Source organism: Odontesthes bonariensis, chromosome 16 (genome assembly GCF_027942865.1).
Source record: "Odontesthes bonariensis isolate fOdoBon6 chromosome 16, fOdoBon6.hap1, whole genome shotgun sequence".
Taxonomy (NCBI): domain Eukaryota; kingdom Metazoa; phylum Chordata; class Actinopteri; order Atheriniformes; family Atherinopsidae; genus Odontesthes; species Odontesthes bonariensis.
Genome location: NC_134521.1, coordinates 21,763,127 through 21,776,313, shown reverse-complemented (window position 1 = coordinate 21,776,313; position 13,187 = coordinate 21,763,127). Strand labels below are relative to the sequence as shown.

The following is a 13,187-nucleotide window of genomic DNA, read 5'->3' as shown; positions in this document are numbered from 1 at the left end:
TCCTGTTTATGTCCCCTTTTATCATTAATCCTTCTTTACATATATTTGGTCCTACTTATATATTTGCTACATATATGTGTTTTTTAACCCCTGTAAAATGCCAAAAGCTATTGAACTTTACAGAAATATTATGCAAATATACACAGACATGTGTATATGCATGCATGTCTTAAATCGAACTATTTTAGGATGTCAGGAGGTATGTTGTTCATTGCTTTCCACATAATTAGTGCAGTGCGAAAATGAACCAGATCGTTTGAGCATCTTTGCTTTTAAGAACAGTGGATTTTCATGATCTCTGGAACCAGTATTGTGGATCATCCTATTACCCCAAACCTCTGCACAGAAATTCAAATACGGTGAACAATGAGGAATGTGGAGTGATTTGGGGTCCCGAATGCTCTTCTGCTTTGCTTCTTGAAACTTTGCTACATATGTGTTTTCTAAGAGATTTCCAGCTTATTTTCTCGTCTATTGTCACACCAAGAAACTTATTTTCATGACTCTTTCAGCAGCCGTACCATCTATGTGTATTTGCACTTGTGAATTTCTTCCAAGAATTCCAAATAACAAGGTTTTAGCTTTACTCGATTTACTTAATTACACCTAAAACATCCAGTGTACCTGAACATAACCTGTGGTTAAAGTTCATGAACTAATCTAAATCTTGTGTGTCCATCTCCAGACGTTTTAACTCTAGAAATGTGTCTGATGACACCTGGTCCTACTGATTTTATCTACCAAAGATTTTATAGCCAGGCTTAAACATGTGGTGCTAGAAATAAACATTCAGGATCTACATTTAGGATCCCTTTAAAGTTCCAGTTTGTTGTTTAATATGCTGTATTATATTTCAACATTTAGAATGCCTTGTTGAGTTTCTTTACAGGTAGTTTAACATTCACAATGAAATCTGCGACCTTGTGGTTTGTTGAGCCCAAGCTGCTCGACGTGCGTTCAATTTTCTCAGTTTTGTAACGTTTCCCATCCAGACACCGTGCTGCTGCCACGTGGTCTCATTTTAACGCCTCTTACTTTCTTCTTGCTGTTCAGCCTCAGAAAACTATCCTCCGTTTTCAGTCTGTCGGAGGTAAAAATCCCACCAACATGCTGTAACTCTATTCTGTGACAATAAGTTGAGACAGATCTGATGACTTTGCAGTTTTAACAAGTCATTGATCTGTCCGGCAAATGAAAAAAACACACTGTGGATGGATGAGAGCGTCATGTGTTAATATTCTGAGATGACGTCTCCCTGCTTCCTTGGAATCCTTGAAGACAGGGTTCTTTTTAATCACAAGTTGGGTGATCCCTGCTGAAATTGATTTTCCTGTAAATTAACTGTCCAGCGGCTCTGCTGCGTTCTGCAATATATGAACCTCTCTGAGCTCATTGATTATAGTGCTCTTTATCCAGGAGCGTGCTGCCAGTTGGCACCGTCACCAGAAAGGAACAAGAAAGCTGTTTTGCGGCGTGGAGAGTGGAAATGGCTTAACTCCCACGAATAGATTATGGCTTTAGATCAACAAAGATGCCGTCAGTGGGATATTTGATGGACGTCCGCGCTCAGGAGGATTTCTGTGAACAGCTGGAGTCCTTGGGGTTGGAATCAGAGGAATCATGAAAAGACCAGCAAGCACAAATACATCTGGTAATATGAGTTTTATTAATCACAAATAGTGGCTCTAAAATGAACAAAAGCAACCCCAGCAGGCCCCGTGTTGACATTCTCCTGTATGCACGTTTGGTTCTTTGAGTCATGATGGACGCCGGGACCCATCCTCTACGGATGTAAAGATCGACCATCGCCGCCTCTGCAGGGGAAACGAAACTGTGCCTGCAGCTGATCGACATCACTTCCTGTTTGCCGGAGCTCAGGTTCAGATCCGCCGAGTCGGCTGTTTGTTTGGCTGCGTCATCCGGGACAAAGGAATCAAAGAAATGTCTCCGCTCTGGGTTTTAGATTTTTATGTTTCTAAGTCATGGTTATTTGTTTTTGTTTGTCCTGATAGTGCTACGTGTCTTTACCAAAAAATATGTCCCACTGTATAAATATATATTTATACATATATATGTGGGTACTAATATCTTCAATTTCTATTTCATCATGTCTACACCTTCAAATCTATGAAATAAAAACAACTAAAAGCTATTTACAAAAACCATCAGATATGTAAAAGAGGGAAAGCAGATATCTGCAGTAACGTCATTCCTCTCAAACGCCACGTTGGTGGTGAAAGAAGTGAGAAAAAAAAATGAAAAAAGCCTCTGAAGGTGTGGAGGGAAGGTACGCGTGACGGAGCACGGCTGTAGACAAAATGCTCTACTCTGAAGGCAGAAGGCACTTAAGAGGAATGAACTTTTTACAAACGAGGAGGGAGAGATTTACTCATCAATGTACTGTGTTGGATCTCAAATGCTGGGCAGATCGTCTCTACCACGACTGATGTTCAGTTAACATTTCACCTCGCTAGTGACGTCCTCAGGTGGAGCTTTCTTTGTTTTGACCTGATTGTAGCTTTTAAAATACGATCAGTAGAAGCCAGATACAGCAGAGCTTTGAACCTGAGAGATATTTGCTCTGGATCCGAGAAGCTTTCGCCCGTCTGGTGAAATGTTAACTTTCCATCAGCCTCACAAATGGAAAGAGCTTCATATCGCCTCAAATTTCCTTCTTTTTTTTTTTTTTCATTTGTCACAAACTTTCAGAATCTTTCGAGAGAAAAGAAAAAAAACAAAAACAAAACACAAATACTTATTTACAATTAGTACAGCTGCTAACCCTCCAGACCCGTCCACTTCACGTCACCATGACAACGGTGCAGGGTCAGTTCTGAGGACTGAAAATGTGTTTTAATGAAACTTTCAGGCTGGTTTGCACCAAAAAAGATAAACAAATTTTTTCAATCTAGATTAAATCTTCACTGAACTTTAAATTATGTCGCACTTAACAATAAAAAAACAGTTTAAAAAAAAAAGGCCCTAATTTCCTATTTTGAAATACAATCCAGAAACTTTCAAGCTTTCTCTTTTTTTGAGGCTTTTCTCATGTAAAGTCAGACTCACTAAAGCCAGATCCCGGTTCGATACGTCTCCGTTATGCATGGATAACGTGAATGCTCCGTGTGAAAGGCTTTGTGTCATCATCTGAACCCAACCGGGAAGCGTGACACTTATTTGCTCCACCCAGCTTCCTCCTTTCCTCTCATCGGCACTTTCTGGCTTTATAAGCAAAAATACTTAAAGAAGTAAGAATGAATGAAACACTCACATGAGTCACATTTCCCTTCTGCTGCTTGTCTGGGTGGTGCATCACAGGACGCCCTGATGAGTCACATTAAATGACTAACGACCGTTTCATTAGCAGGACTTAACAGTAAGGTCTTCCTGACTGGCGGCCGTGACACACCGGTGCGTTTTTTTTTTTTATCTGAGTCCACACTTTAAAATGAGAGTTCCTAAAAAGAAAACAAAGTCAACTCATGTTGACAGAACTCTGATGATGATGCCTGATATGAGGCCTAAACTGGTCCGCACCCTCTTCTTTTATAAGTGCTGGTTCGTGTGGCGCAGGCGCGTTTTTATTGTGTGGAGGCGAACTTTACAGCGAGCTGGATACAGCGTAACGTTTTGAGGGGCCAAAAGATATTAAAATATGATGATTTGAATCTGGATTTCACCATTTTAAACCTTGATATGCTGAACTCTGATGAAAACTGTTAAAAGGATTCTTTGTTGGTGCAACCAAACCGCCATGATTTTTCTTTCCCGCTGGAACATTTAGTCATAACTAAAAGCTAGCTGTAGAATTTGGTTCCTTTGGCAACTGTAGTTTAAACCGAGGTGACTCAATAGTTAGAACAAGTCCTGATAATGGGCTTTCATTGACAACTAATCCTTGACTTATCCATTTAGTAGCAAAATAAAGGTTTTTCATGAGTACCACATCTAGCTTTCTCATCTTTTGGGTCTGGAGGGTTAACTTACAAACCCTGTATTATTATCACTCTTAATGTTATAGTGTAATACTGGACACAGACTGTGTGCATGACAGCAAAAACTCTATCCTGACAGTAACTGCAATATATACAAGATTAAGCATAGAAGGACACTTAAAATCAAGAAAACCAAGAAAACGCAGCACTGATCGTGTACAGTGTTTCACAGCATTTGACTGGCACTCTTCAAAGCCTCTCACTAAGACTATCTACAGACATTAACATGGAAGTCTCTCACGACAGAAACTGGGTAACCGCGGCGGAGATGTTCAGTATGTAAGACGCACATTCTGATATGCAACTACAAGCCTTTTTTTTGTCTTTCTTCCTCCGCACGGGTGGAAGAGCTCGACGCAAAGTGGTTAAAGTGTTACATATTTTTTTTCATCCACAACCAAATAAAAAAAAAAAAAAGAGGAAAAACAAAACAAAAAAAACACCCAAAACAAAACATGTTAGTATTTTACAAATATTTAAAAAAGTAAACCTTTATCTATAGGCATTTTAAAATATATTCCATCAAAAATAGTCTGACAAATCTCAACAGTAGAAAAGAAATGTTATACAAATGACAAAAAGCTTTGAAGCTAAATGTTTACAGTAGAAAGTTGCCTGCAGAGGATAGAACCTCCTCTTTTTTCTACCTGGCAGAACAAAGAGATGCTTCCTTTCCTCCACCTCAGTTAGTGTTTAAAACCATGCAATAACTGTAAAGTAAGAACCATAACTTAGCAAATGAACTCAGCTGAGGGCGGTAAGTTCAATTATTCCCAGTCCCCCCTAAGCATGTACTATTTTTACATATTGTTGTCCCGCGAGCTCCTGTCACCTTTGGCAAATGTGAGTAGTTGTATTTCAGTCATGCTGCGAGGCTCAGAGCGTGAACTGTGGCAGCTCCGTGGTCCGACAGCATGGAGGGCAGACCCACACGTCACGTCTTCCGCTCGGCACGACGGCCCTTGTTGTCCTCTCTTCGTTCAGATCACAAACGACGACTTGTGTCGGAAGTCCCCCTGAAGGCAGCACACGGCCGAACGGGAGCAGTCATTGACAACAAGTCCGACTTCACGAATAACAGTCACGGCCAATAATATTCTCAGATAACCCACCTATTCTCCCAGAATATAGCTTGTGTTCAATTAAGTCTAACATTTTAGATGTATCGATTTGTCAGCTTAAGTAATTTTCTAGAATAATAAATTGTTCACATAAGCAGAACAAATATTTTTCCGGTTTCTGATTTCTACTTATTCTCCATCTTTACAGCCGACTGATTTAATGTCTATCTTGTGTTCTTGTGGTCTTTCGACTGACATTCAACAGATTTATGTGTTGTCAGAAAAAAAATGAACCATTGTGTTTGTCCGACTTAAACATGACTGTAAACGTTATAGACAGAATTTCTCAGAGCCAGAGGTTGACAGTTGGATTTATCCTGCGTGCTCTACGGTTTGCTTTCGGGCCTTTAAACCCGGACGTAACAGAAGGCAGTCGGCAGAAGAAGAAGAAGAAGAAGACAGTAATAACTCATTTGCGACATCACGGGGAAAATGAGGTCCAACTTGACTGAACTCTATTGTCCTAAAACATGCCTGTAGCTCAGATGTACAAACCTCATCCTCCGTCCTGACGTAGTCCACTCCGTCTCCTTTAGCGGGAACTTTGTAACTAACAGACACAAACCAGAGCACAGTGTGGTGAGGGGCAGGTTGAAAATGTTGCTAATCAGAGGTGAGTCTGCTGATCATGTGTTGATGTCTTACTTGTTCCCCGTCTGTTTTTGGGTGGAGAAGTAGCCTTGTTTGTAAGCGCAGAAGATCCCCACTGTTATACATAGGAGCACTACCACCACCACCAGCACTCCCAGTACGATTCCCACGATATCGATATCATCTGTGCCGAGACATAAAACACTTAAAGGATCTTGACATTCGTACTGTGCAGCACAGCATGTGCAACGTAAAACATCTGTCCGGTAGCTCTTCATCAGTTGTGAGATTTCTTCCAACGGTGCGGCTGCGACACACTTACACACTTCCATCTTCTGAGGTGCACACTCGGCGTTTCCTGCATCGTTCTTCGCTCGGCAGAAATACTCGCCCGCGTCTTCTTTTCGGACCGCGATGAATTTCTGCCCAGGACCAAACAAACAGCAGGTGATCACAGCAGCCAGCTGAGGTGAAACTGAGACCGTGTAACATCCTGGATTAAGATGATTATATTACGGTCTAACTTTTGTTTTTCCTAAGATAAAAGTGAACTGCACTGAAAGCTTCTGAGAGCAGAGAAGCTGCGACAGTTAAGCCGTAATTGAATTGTTTAGCAAATCAAATGTTCAAATGTTCTTTTGGACTAATGTCAAGAATATTGTTGAATTGTGCGAAGTTCTAATTAAATATGAAAACTGAACAGACTTCATAGCTATTTTCTTTTTCTTATTTTCTTTTTAAGACACTGAGACGGCCCAGAACCACAACAGGTTGTGCCTGCGTGGAAAATACGTTCAAAACAACTGTGAGCAAGTGAAGAAGCAGAAAAATCTGTCTCTGTATGAAGTTAACTCACAGATTAAAAACTATTCATGGCTTTGGGTTTGAAAGAAGGCTCCCTTCTCTGTTAGTGCTGAGAAATCCACCACATAACTGTGTAAAAACTGTATTTTATACAGTGCGAAAGTCCTGCCATAAATTTGTAGTTGACACAAAGTACTTTGCAAAATACCTTGAGTCACCACTTATTTCTTTCCAATTTGTGTTTGCACATTTTTCAATGATTGCTTGCACATAATTGAAAATTATTCACAATGAGCTCCTTCATACTCCAACACAGTCTGAACCCTCTCAGACCAGCTTTCTGTCACATCTTTAAGTAGGCTTCAGGAATAGTTCTCCAGGCTTCTTGAAGGACATCCCAAAGCTCTACTTTGGATGTCGGCTGCCTTTTGTTCCGTTCTCTGTCAGGATGATCCCACACTGCTTCAGTAATGTTGAGGTCCGGGCTCTGGGGAGGATTCATCCCTCCATCAGACCTGTTGCCACTGATTTTCAGTCCACTTCTTGTGTCATTTGGCACAGCTCAGCCTTTTCTCCCTGTTTCCCTTCCTTAAGAACGGCTTCTTGACAGCCACCCTTCCATGGAGCCCATTTCTGGTGAAGCTTGGGCCAACAGTAGATGGATCAGCTGTTATCTTTGACATTTTTTTGTGAAATGCAGCTAAAGAAATGGGTACAAATTACGTGTCTTTGTGACTGTGAAACCCCTCTGCATCCTCACTAACATTGCAGGCTTGCAGTCAGGTCACTGCATCTGTTGCTTGCCGTGTGTTGCTGAGAGTTTTAACACCGGCAGGTTCGTCCCTTTAGTTCAGTGACTCAAAGGTCAGTGTTAAGAATCTTAAACAAGAAATACATTTCTCTGAAAATGCTCAGGAACAGGGACTGGATCAAAAATGAGCGAAAAAACAGCCAACGGCCAAAGGAAAAGATCCCTTTAAAAGATTAGAAACAAATGAGGGGTGGCACAGGACTTTTGAACAGTTCTTTATATGGTACCACTGTCTAAATAATGCAGCGTAAAGCCATGTTTTAATTCAGAGCCTCGGCTTTAAAAAAAAAAAGGTGGATGCTGAAGCTTTTCTGTCCCAGATAATATTCTCTGGTGTAATGTAAAAATCACTTCCAGGCTCTCGCTCAGTCGGCTGGCTTACTTTCCCGTAAGAATAGCAGAGAGGAGTGCTAAGTGTGTGAGGGGTCTTAAACGTAAAAAGTAGAGCAGAAAAAAATGTTCAACACGCATCCCTCGCTCACAGATATGAATATGGTTGACTGTGCTGTGTCACATCTGAAGGTTGACAGGAGAGCTGTGCTGGAAAGTAAGCCTGAATTGAGGAATGTGCAGACGAGGACAGCAGATTCCCCTCGTGGCTCAAGCCCTCTCGCACCATCAACTGTCTCCCCAAAATATCCACCCCCACCCCTGGGCGTTAGGCCACCGTCCTCGCGGCCCCGCCCTTGTCACTCATGCGTGTCCTTGTCCAAACACATGTGCATGCATACTGACCAGAGTTCCTGTTGCTCCGCTGAGCGTGTACGAGGAGTTGAAGAACTTGAGGCTGCTCTTTGGGTCGTCGGGAATCTCCTCCTTGTTCTTGAACCACTGGTACTGAGACTTGGGGAAGCCCTCCTCCTCCACGCAGCTCAGCTCAGCTGACTTCCCGAAAGGCACCGACTTTGGAACGCTGCATTTTGGCACCACTGGCTTTACTGTGGTGGCACAGAACATATGATGATAGTCAGAGCAGCAAAGCTTTTATGTTTCTAAAAGCATCTCAGCGAGAAACAGACTGACGCGATCTAAATGACGCTGCCGGGCTTAGAAGCTTAAAAAAACCCACACAATGTCACTCTGAGTCCTCGTGGATCACTGGACTGACACCACTGACAGGACCGGACGGGAACGCGTTTTTTGGGCCATGCCAGAAAACGCCACCAAAACACGCGGCACTTGCTTTCTTTAGCGCTGCAGTTGAGAGCAGATGCCGTTTCAGAGGTTTCCTCTTATAGCCCAGAGCACGCCTTTGCAGCTGGGCAGTTCTGGTCATAACGCATCCTTGTACAGTATGTATGCCAAAGGCTCGGTGCGACCTACAACGTGGTTTCTTTTTACAGCATCCAAAGTGTGATTCACTGACCGAGCTCTCTCTTTTGAGGATGTGATAATGGCTTCATTTTTTTTTTTTGAGTTTCTCATCATGTTTTTTACACCAAAACACAGCTAAATCTGTGATAAGAGCAAGTTAGGGTACCTCTTACGACAAGGTCAATCACAATCTCATCAAACGACTTCTGGTCACCAGCAGCGGTCACCTCACAGCGATACTTGGCTGTGTCTGATCTGGTAGCGTTGGTTATCAATAATGTGGCCGGCTCTCTGATCACGGCTCGATTTTCCAGGTCACCTGTCAGAAGAAGAAAAAAAAAAAAAACCATCTCGGGTAATAAATAAACAGCAGAAACTTACCACGGGCTGAAACGTGCTTTCGTCTGCGGAGTTTATGAACTACCTGAGATCTTCCTGTCAAAGTACACGTAACTCGGCCCCTCGCTTGTGATCTTCTTCCATTCAATCCTGGGATTTGGCGTGGAAATGGACTCAATCAAACACGATAATTCAATTTCTGCAGGACAGAAAAAACAGGGAGCAATATTAGGCAATGAATTCAAAACTGATGAGCGTTTTGGCATCTTTTCCTCTCCGTATTATTTCTAGTCACGAGTTCTTACTGTCAAACTCGTCTGTCCACGGTGATTTGTTATCCGTTTTCAGGACCACTGCTAACACGCTGAAGTAGCCTGCAAAACAAGAGGAAGTGGGCGATATCAAACTCTCTGGAGCATGAATTTTCATGATGCAGAGATGATCTCATGCTAAATCTACAATACCGGTTGACATGCACTGATGTTGGGCTTGTTTTTACACCCTCCTTGGGGGTGTCTGTAATGCGTACAGTCATGTTGAATTTTACAAACACATTTAAGAGGAAAGTAAATGCCAATGCTGTGTCAGTGTAACGATCTGAACATGCAGACGTGTTTGTCCTCGTTCCGCTCCCGTCCTTCTTCCAGTTTTAGTTATGTTGGTTAAACCATTGTGTGAGTGTGAGTGTGAGTGTGAGTGGAGGGTGGGGGTGCTGTTTCTATGCACACTGGATAATTGTGCAGGGAGGCATGTGCCCTTTTCAGGGCAAGCTCACCATGCCAGTAGTTCAACTGCCTGCCGAGCCTCTATCTCTCCCTCTCTGTCTCTGGGCCTGATGCTGTTGCCCATGTGGGAGTAATGGTGCAAAAGCACCCCAGAAAGATCTGAGGGACAGGGCCTTGGGAGGGGGCACTGCTGAATCATCCTGACAGCCTATGGTCCAAAAACAAATCCACGAAAAATCACTTCCACATCACTGTTAACTAAGAAAAATGCCCATCAACACTGATACCAAGTCCGGTCTAAAACGATGCTCTGGCTTCACTGAAAATCTATTCTTACCCGATCTATTTTCTACTGGACGTTCACGTCAGCAAGAAGCTGCTTTCCCATCGAGGACATTTGACTTGCAGCGCACAGGCCGCACAAAGTCACGGCTCAGCTCGGAGGTCCAGTGTATATAAATTACAACATCAAAGTTACCTTGGTAATGTTGAAGTGTGACGCTGCCTTCACCCTCCCGACCGCGGTTACAAGGTGAGAGGTTATTGGCTTATCGGCATCACAGATGCATTTCTGAACAGGCCCACCGGTTATTACAACTGACACACAAAACAAGCATTGAGGCAGCTTCTCCACCCACTCACACGATTAAAAGTCACAAAACAGCGCAGTCAGCAACTCTTTGGTGGTGGAGGGGCTTTTAAACCCCCGATTCAAAGAATACTGTTAAAACGGGGATAACCTGACCTCCACCAACTGTCATCTGGACACAGCAGTGTCTGGGGTCACCTGCTAAAGCAGACAGGGTAAGCTGATTAGCCCACCGTCTTTCCGGAGATCATAACAACATGGAAACATCCTCGCACTTTATCTGGCTTTTCTGGCATAATGAGAGGAACTAAGTTGGCAATATCTGTTTAACAGCCAGTTTCTTGCTCAAGAGCTCATCAATTTCATATGAGAGCCTGGCTGGAATACTTCCTGATGCCACTAAGCACACTGGTGCTAAGCATGAATAAATCCTTTCAGTTGGAAAAATCTGAATCCAGATCAGCTCCGGGTGCTGCACTGCAGCTCACCCTGATCTCTCAGAGGTGGCGGCACCAATTACAAAAGGACACTTTCTCTGCAAGGATTAAGTGTTGTAATATCACATCTGAAGCTGCTTGAGCTGAGATAAAGTTCAAAAAGCCCAACAGTGTTGAAGATAACAATAAATACTTGATCAAATCTTCAGATGTCCCACAACAAGCCCTGATCTCCACAACACTAAAGGAACAAGAAAATCCTTGAAAATGATGAGAAGTTCGGCTGTTTGCTGGAAATGTGACAGCAAACAGTGCAAGCCTTTCAATTTCCACAGATACCGACAAGTCCTCTAACTGCGACATTTTCCGACAAAAGTTTGGCATCTTTTGATGAAAAGTGACTACAAAGGTAACGTTTTCTTCATCCGTAAAAGGTGCAAATATAACTGACTCCATATGTGGAATTCATGGATGTGCTATATTTACCGTTTATGACAAAAGCTTTTCAAGTGAGGCATCCCAGTAAAAATCTCAGAGTTTAAATTTCAAATGCACCCCACGTACTGTGTAACACAATACCAAAACTAACTGGGCCAAGTATGCCGGCGCACTAAAGTATCACAATATGCTGTGTTGAAATACAGTCAATAAATTATTCCAGGTGAATATTTTTTGTGTGAACCGGAGCAATCGGTTTCTTCTTTGGTTCAGACAGAGCAAATGGCGTTTCCTCCCACTTCCTGTCCTCCTCCTTTACTCGGTTAGTATAAGAGCAGATTAGGTGCATAAGTGAGCTTGACGTAGAGATAAAAAAAGGTTAAGAGGTCTGCTGTGGAAACAGCTGTCCAGGAAAGCCCATTAAACCCCCACTCAAAAAGACTGGGCTCTGGTGTTGAGCTACGTTATAATGCTGGCAAGACAGCAAGGGGAATAAATTGCTTGTGAGTTCAGAACGAAAGAAAAATCCTTCATCAATTCCTCTCGCCTACTGCAAAAAGAAACCAAACAAAAACCCTGACACCGTTTACTTTAAAGTCATTGCAATCATGCACCATGTGACATTCTGTCTAGTGATTAGAACATCTTTGGCCTTCTCTATAATTTGAAATGAGAGCAGAGACAAACAGCATCCCAAATATTACACCAGAAACCATGGAGCGGATAACTTATGTGTACGGGTAAAACTAAAACAAAAGGCATGGGATGAAAGTAAAGTGTGAACGAACAAACGAAGTGACTTCTGATAAATATCGACAACAGTCACCACCCAAAAGATGGGAGCTTGCGCTATGCACAGCCACATGAATTCCCTCCGTTGTTGATAAACCGGTTGGTTTCGAAACATGTGAGTGACCCATTTATCAACCGTTTCCTCCTGGGTAACATTTGAGCAATGGCCAGCATCTTCTTCCAACTCCATAACAATACCACACAGCTGGACAGGCCAGTGAAGTATCGGGAAGTGCTGACTGCGTGTTATGAGAGCAGCGTTTCCCCTCTCTCCTCCAGTCTGTCAGACACATCCTTTCCTGGTCATGTCAAACTCATCCTGTCTGTGTTCGGGCCTCCTTGTACAGCCTCTCAGATCTCACCCTCATCTGTTATGTCAACGGCACCAGCGATAACGCGTATGCGACACAGGTCTGTGGATCATTAGCTTTTAAACCATGCAGGTGTTCAGTGACCTACATCTGATTTTTTCTTTTCTAAATCTTTGTTGGACACAGATGTGAAAACTGGTAATCTGCAAATCTGCGTCAAAGTTTTTTTTTTTTTTTTTTTTTTTCCTTTTAATCTTCCTTGCCGCTTCCAATGGCTCAGGGTATTCTCTCTAATCTTAGCGTAATGCCCTGAATGCCCTTAGTGCCCTCTTAGTTTTTACATCACTGAATAATACAACGGGCACAAAGGAGCTGGATATTTCTTAATGCCAGCGCTGTGTAATGAGCCCTTTCTTGTTTTGCAGCTTCCGCGCTTGTCTCCTGTACCGCTGCTCGGTAAATCCAGCGAGATGATGCTGTGTTATCATAAATAGAAAGGTTCAATGAAGCAACCAGTGACATTCCCTGTGGAGCATCCACACCTCGTGCCTGTGGAGAATTTCCCACACCCCTACGGAAGCTCACACATCAAAGTACACACACACACACACACACACACACACACACACACACAGATTTACATACTATCAACAGCTGCTATTTACAAACTCGTCACATGTTCGAGTGTCTCGTGTTTTCATGTTAAAAAAATACGATTTATTTATCGTTTTACTCTCTCTGATCTGATGGAGTCATTTGTTTCCATAAGGTATGTTCAATCGGTGCACCTCATATTCCCTCTTAGTCCAACAAAAATGGCCGTTATCGCAATAAAACAGGCTCCTGCCCCCTGACCGGTGTTGTCACATCAACCACTGACATCTCCAAGGCCATGTCCTCCAAACGATATAGGCTATTTT

The 13,187-nt window shown here is 42.7% G+C and overlaps 1 protein-coding gene across 1 annotated transcript in view; it reads right to left on the bottom strand.

The window, feature by feature from the left end:
• Positions 1-1,645: 1,645 nt before the first annotated feature.
• jam3b (junctional adhesion molecule 3b) overlaps positions 1,646-13,187 on the bottom strand; it is a 31,619-nt gene continuing 20,077 nt past the window's right edge. The window contains exons 2-9 of the mRNA XM_075486584.1: positions 9,281-9,349; positions 9,061-9,174; positions 8,803-8,955; positions 8,058-8,260; positions 6,030-6,129; positions 5,762-5,891; positions 5,612-5,666; positions 1,646-5,011 (exon numbers count right to left, since the gene is read on the bottom strand). Of these exons, the coding sequence (XP_075342699.1) occupies positions 4,976-5,011; positions 5,612-5,666; positions 5,762-5,891; positions 6,030-6,129; positions 8,058-8,260; positions 8,803-8,955; positions 9,061-9,174; positions 9,281-9,349 (860 nt within the window). The 3' untranslated portion in view covers positions 1,646-4,975. The remainder of the gene's footprint in view (positions 5,012-5,611; positions 5,667-5,761; positions 5,892-6,029; positions 6,130-8,057; positions 8,261-8,802; positions 8,956-9,060; positions 9,175-9,280; positions 9,350-13,187) is intronic.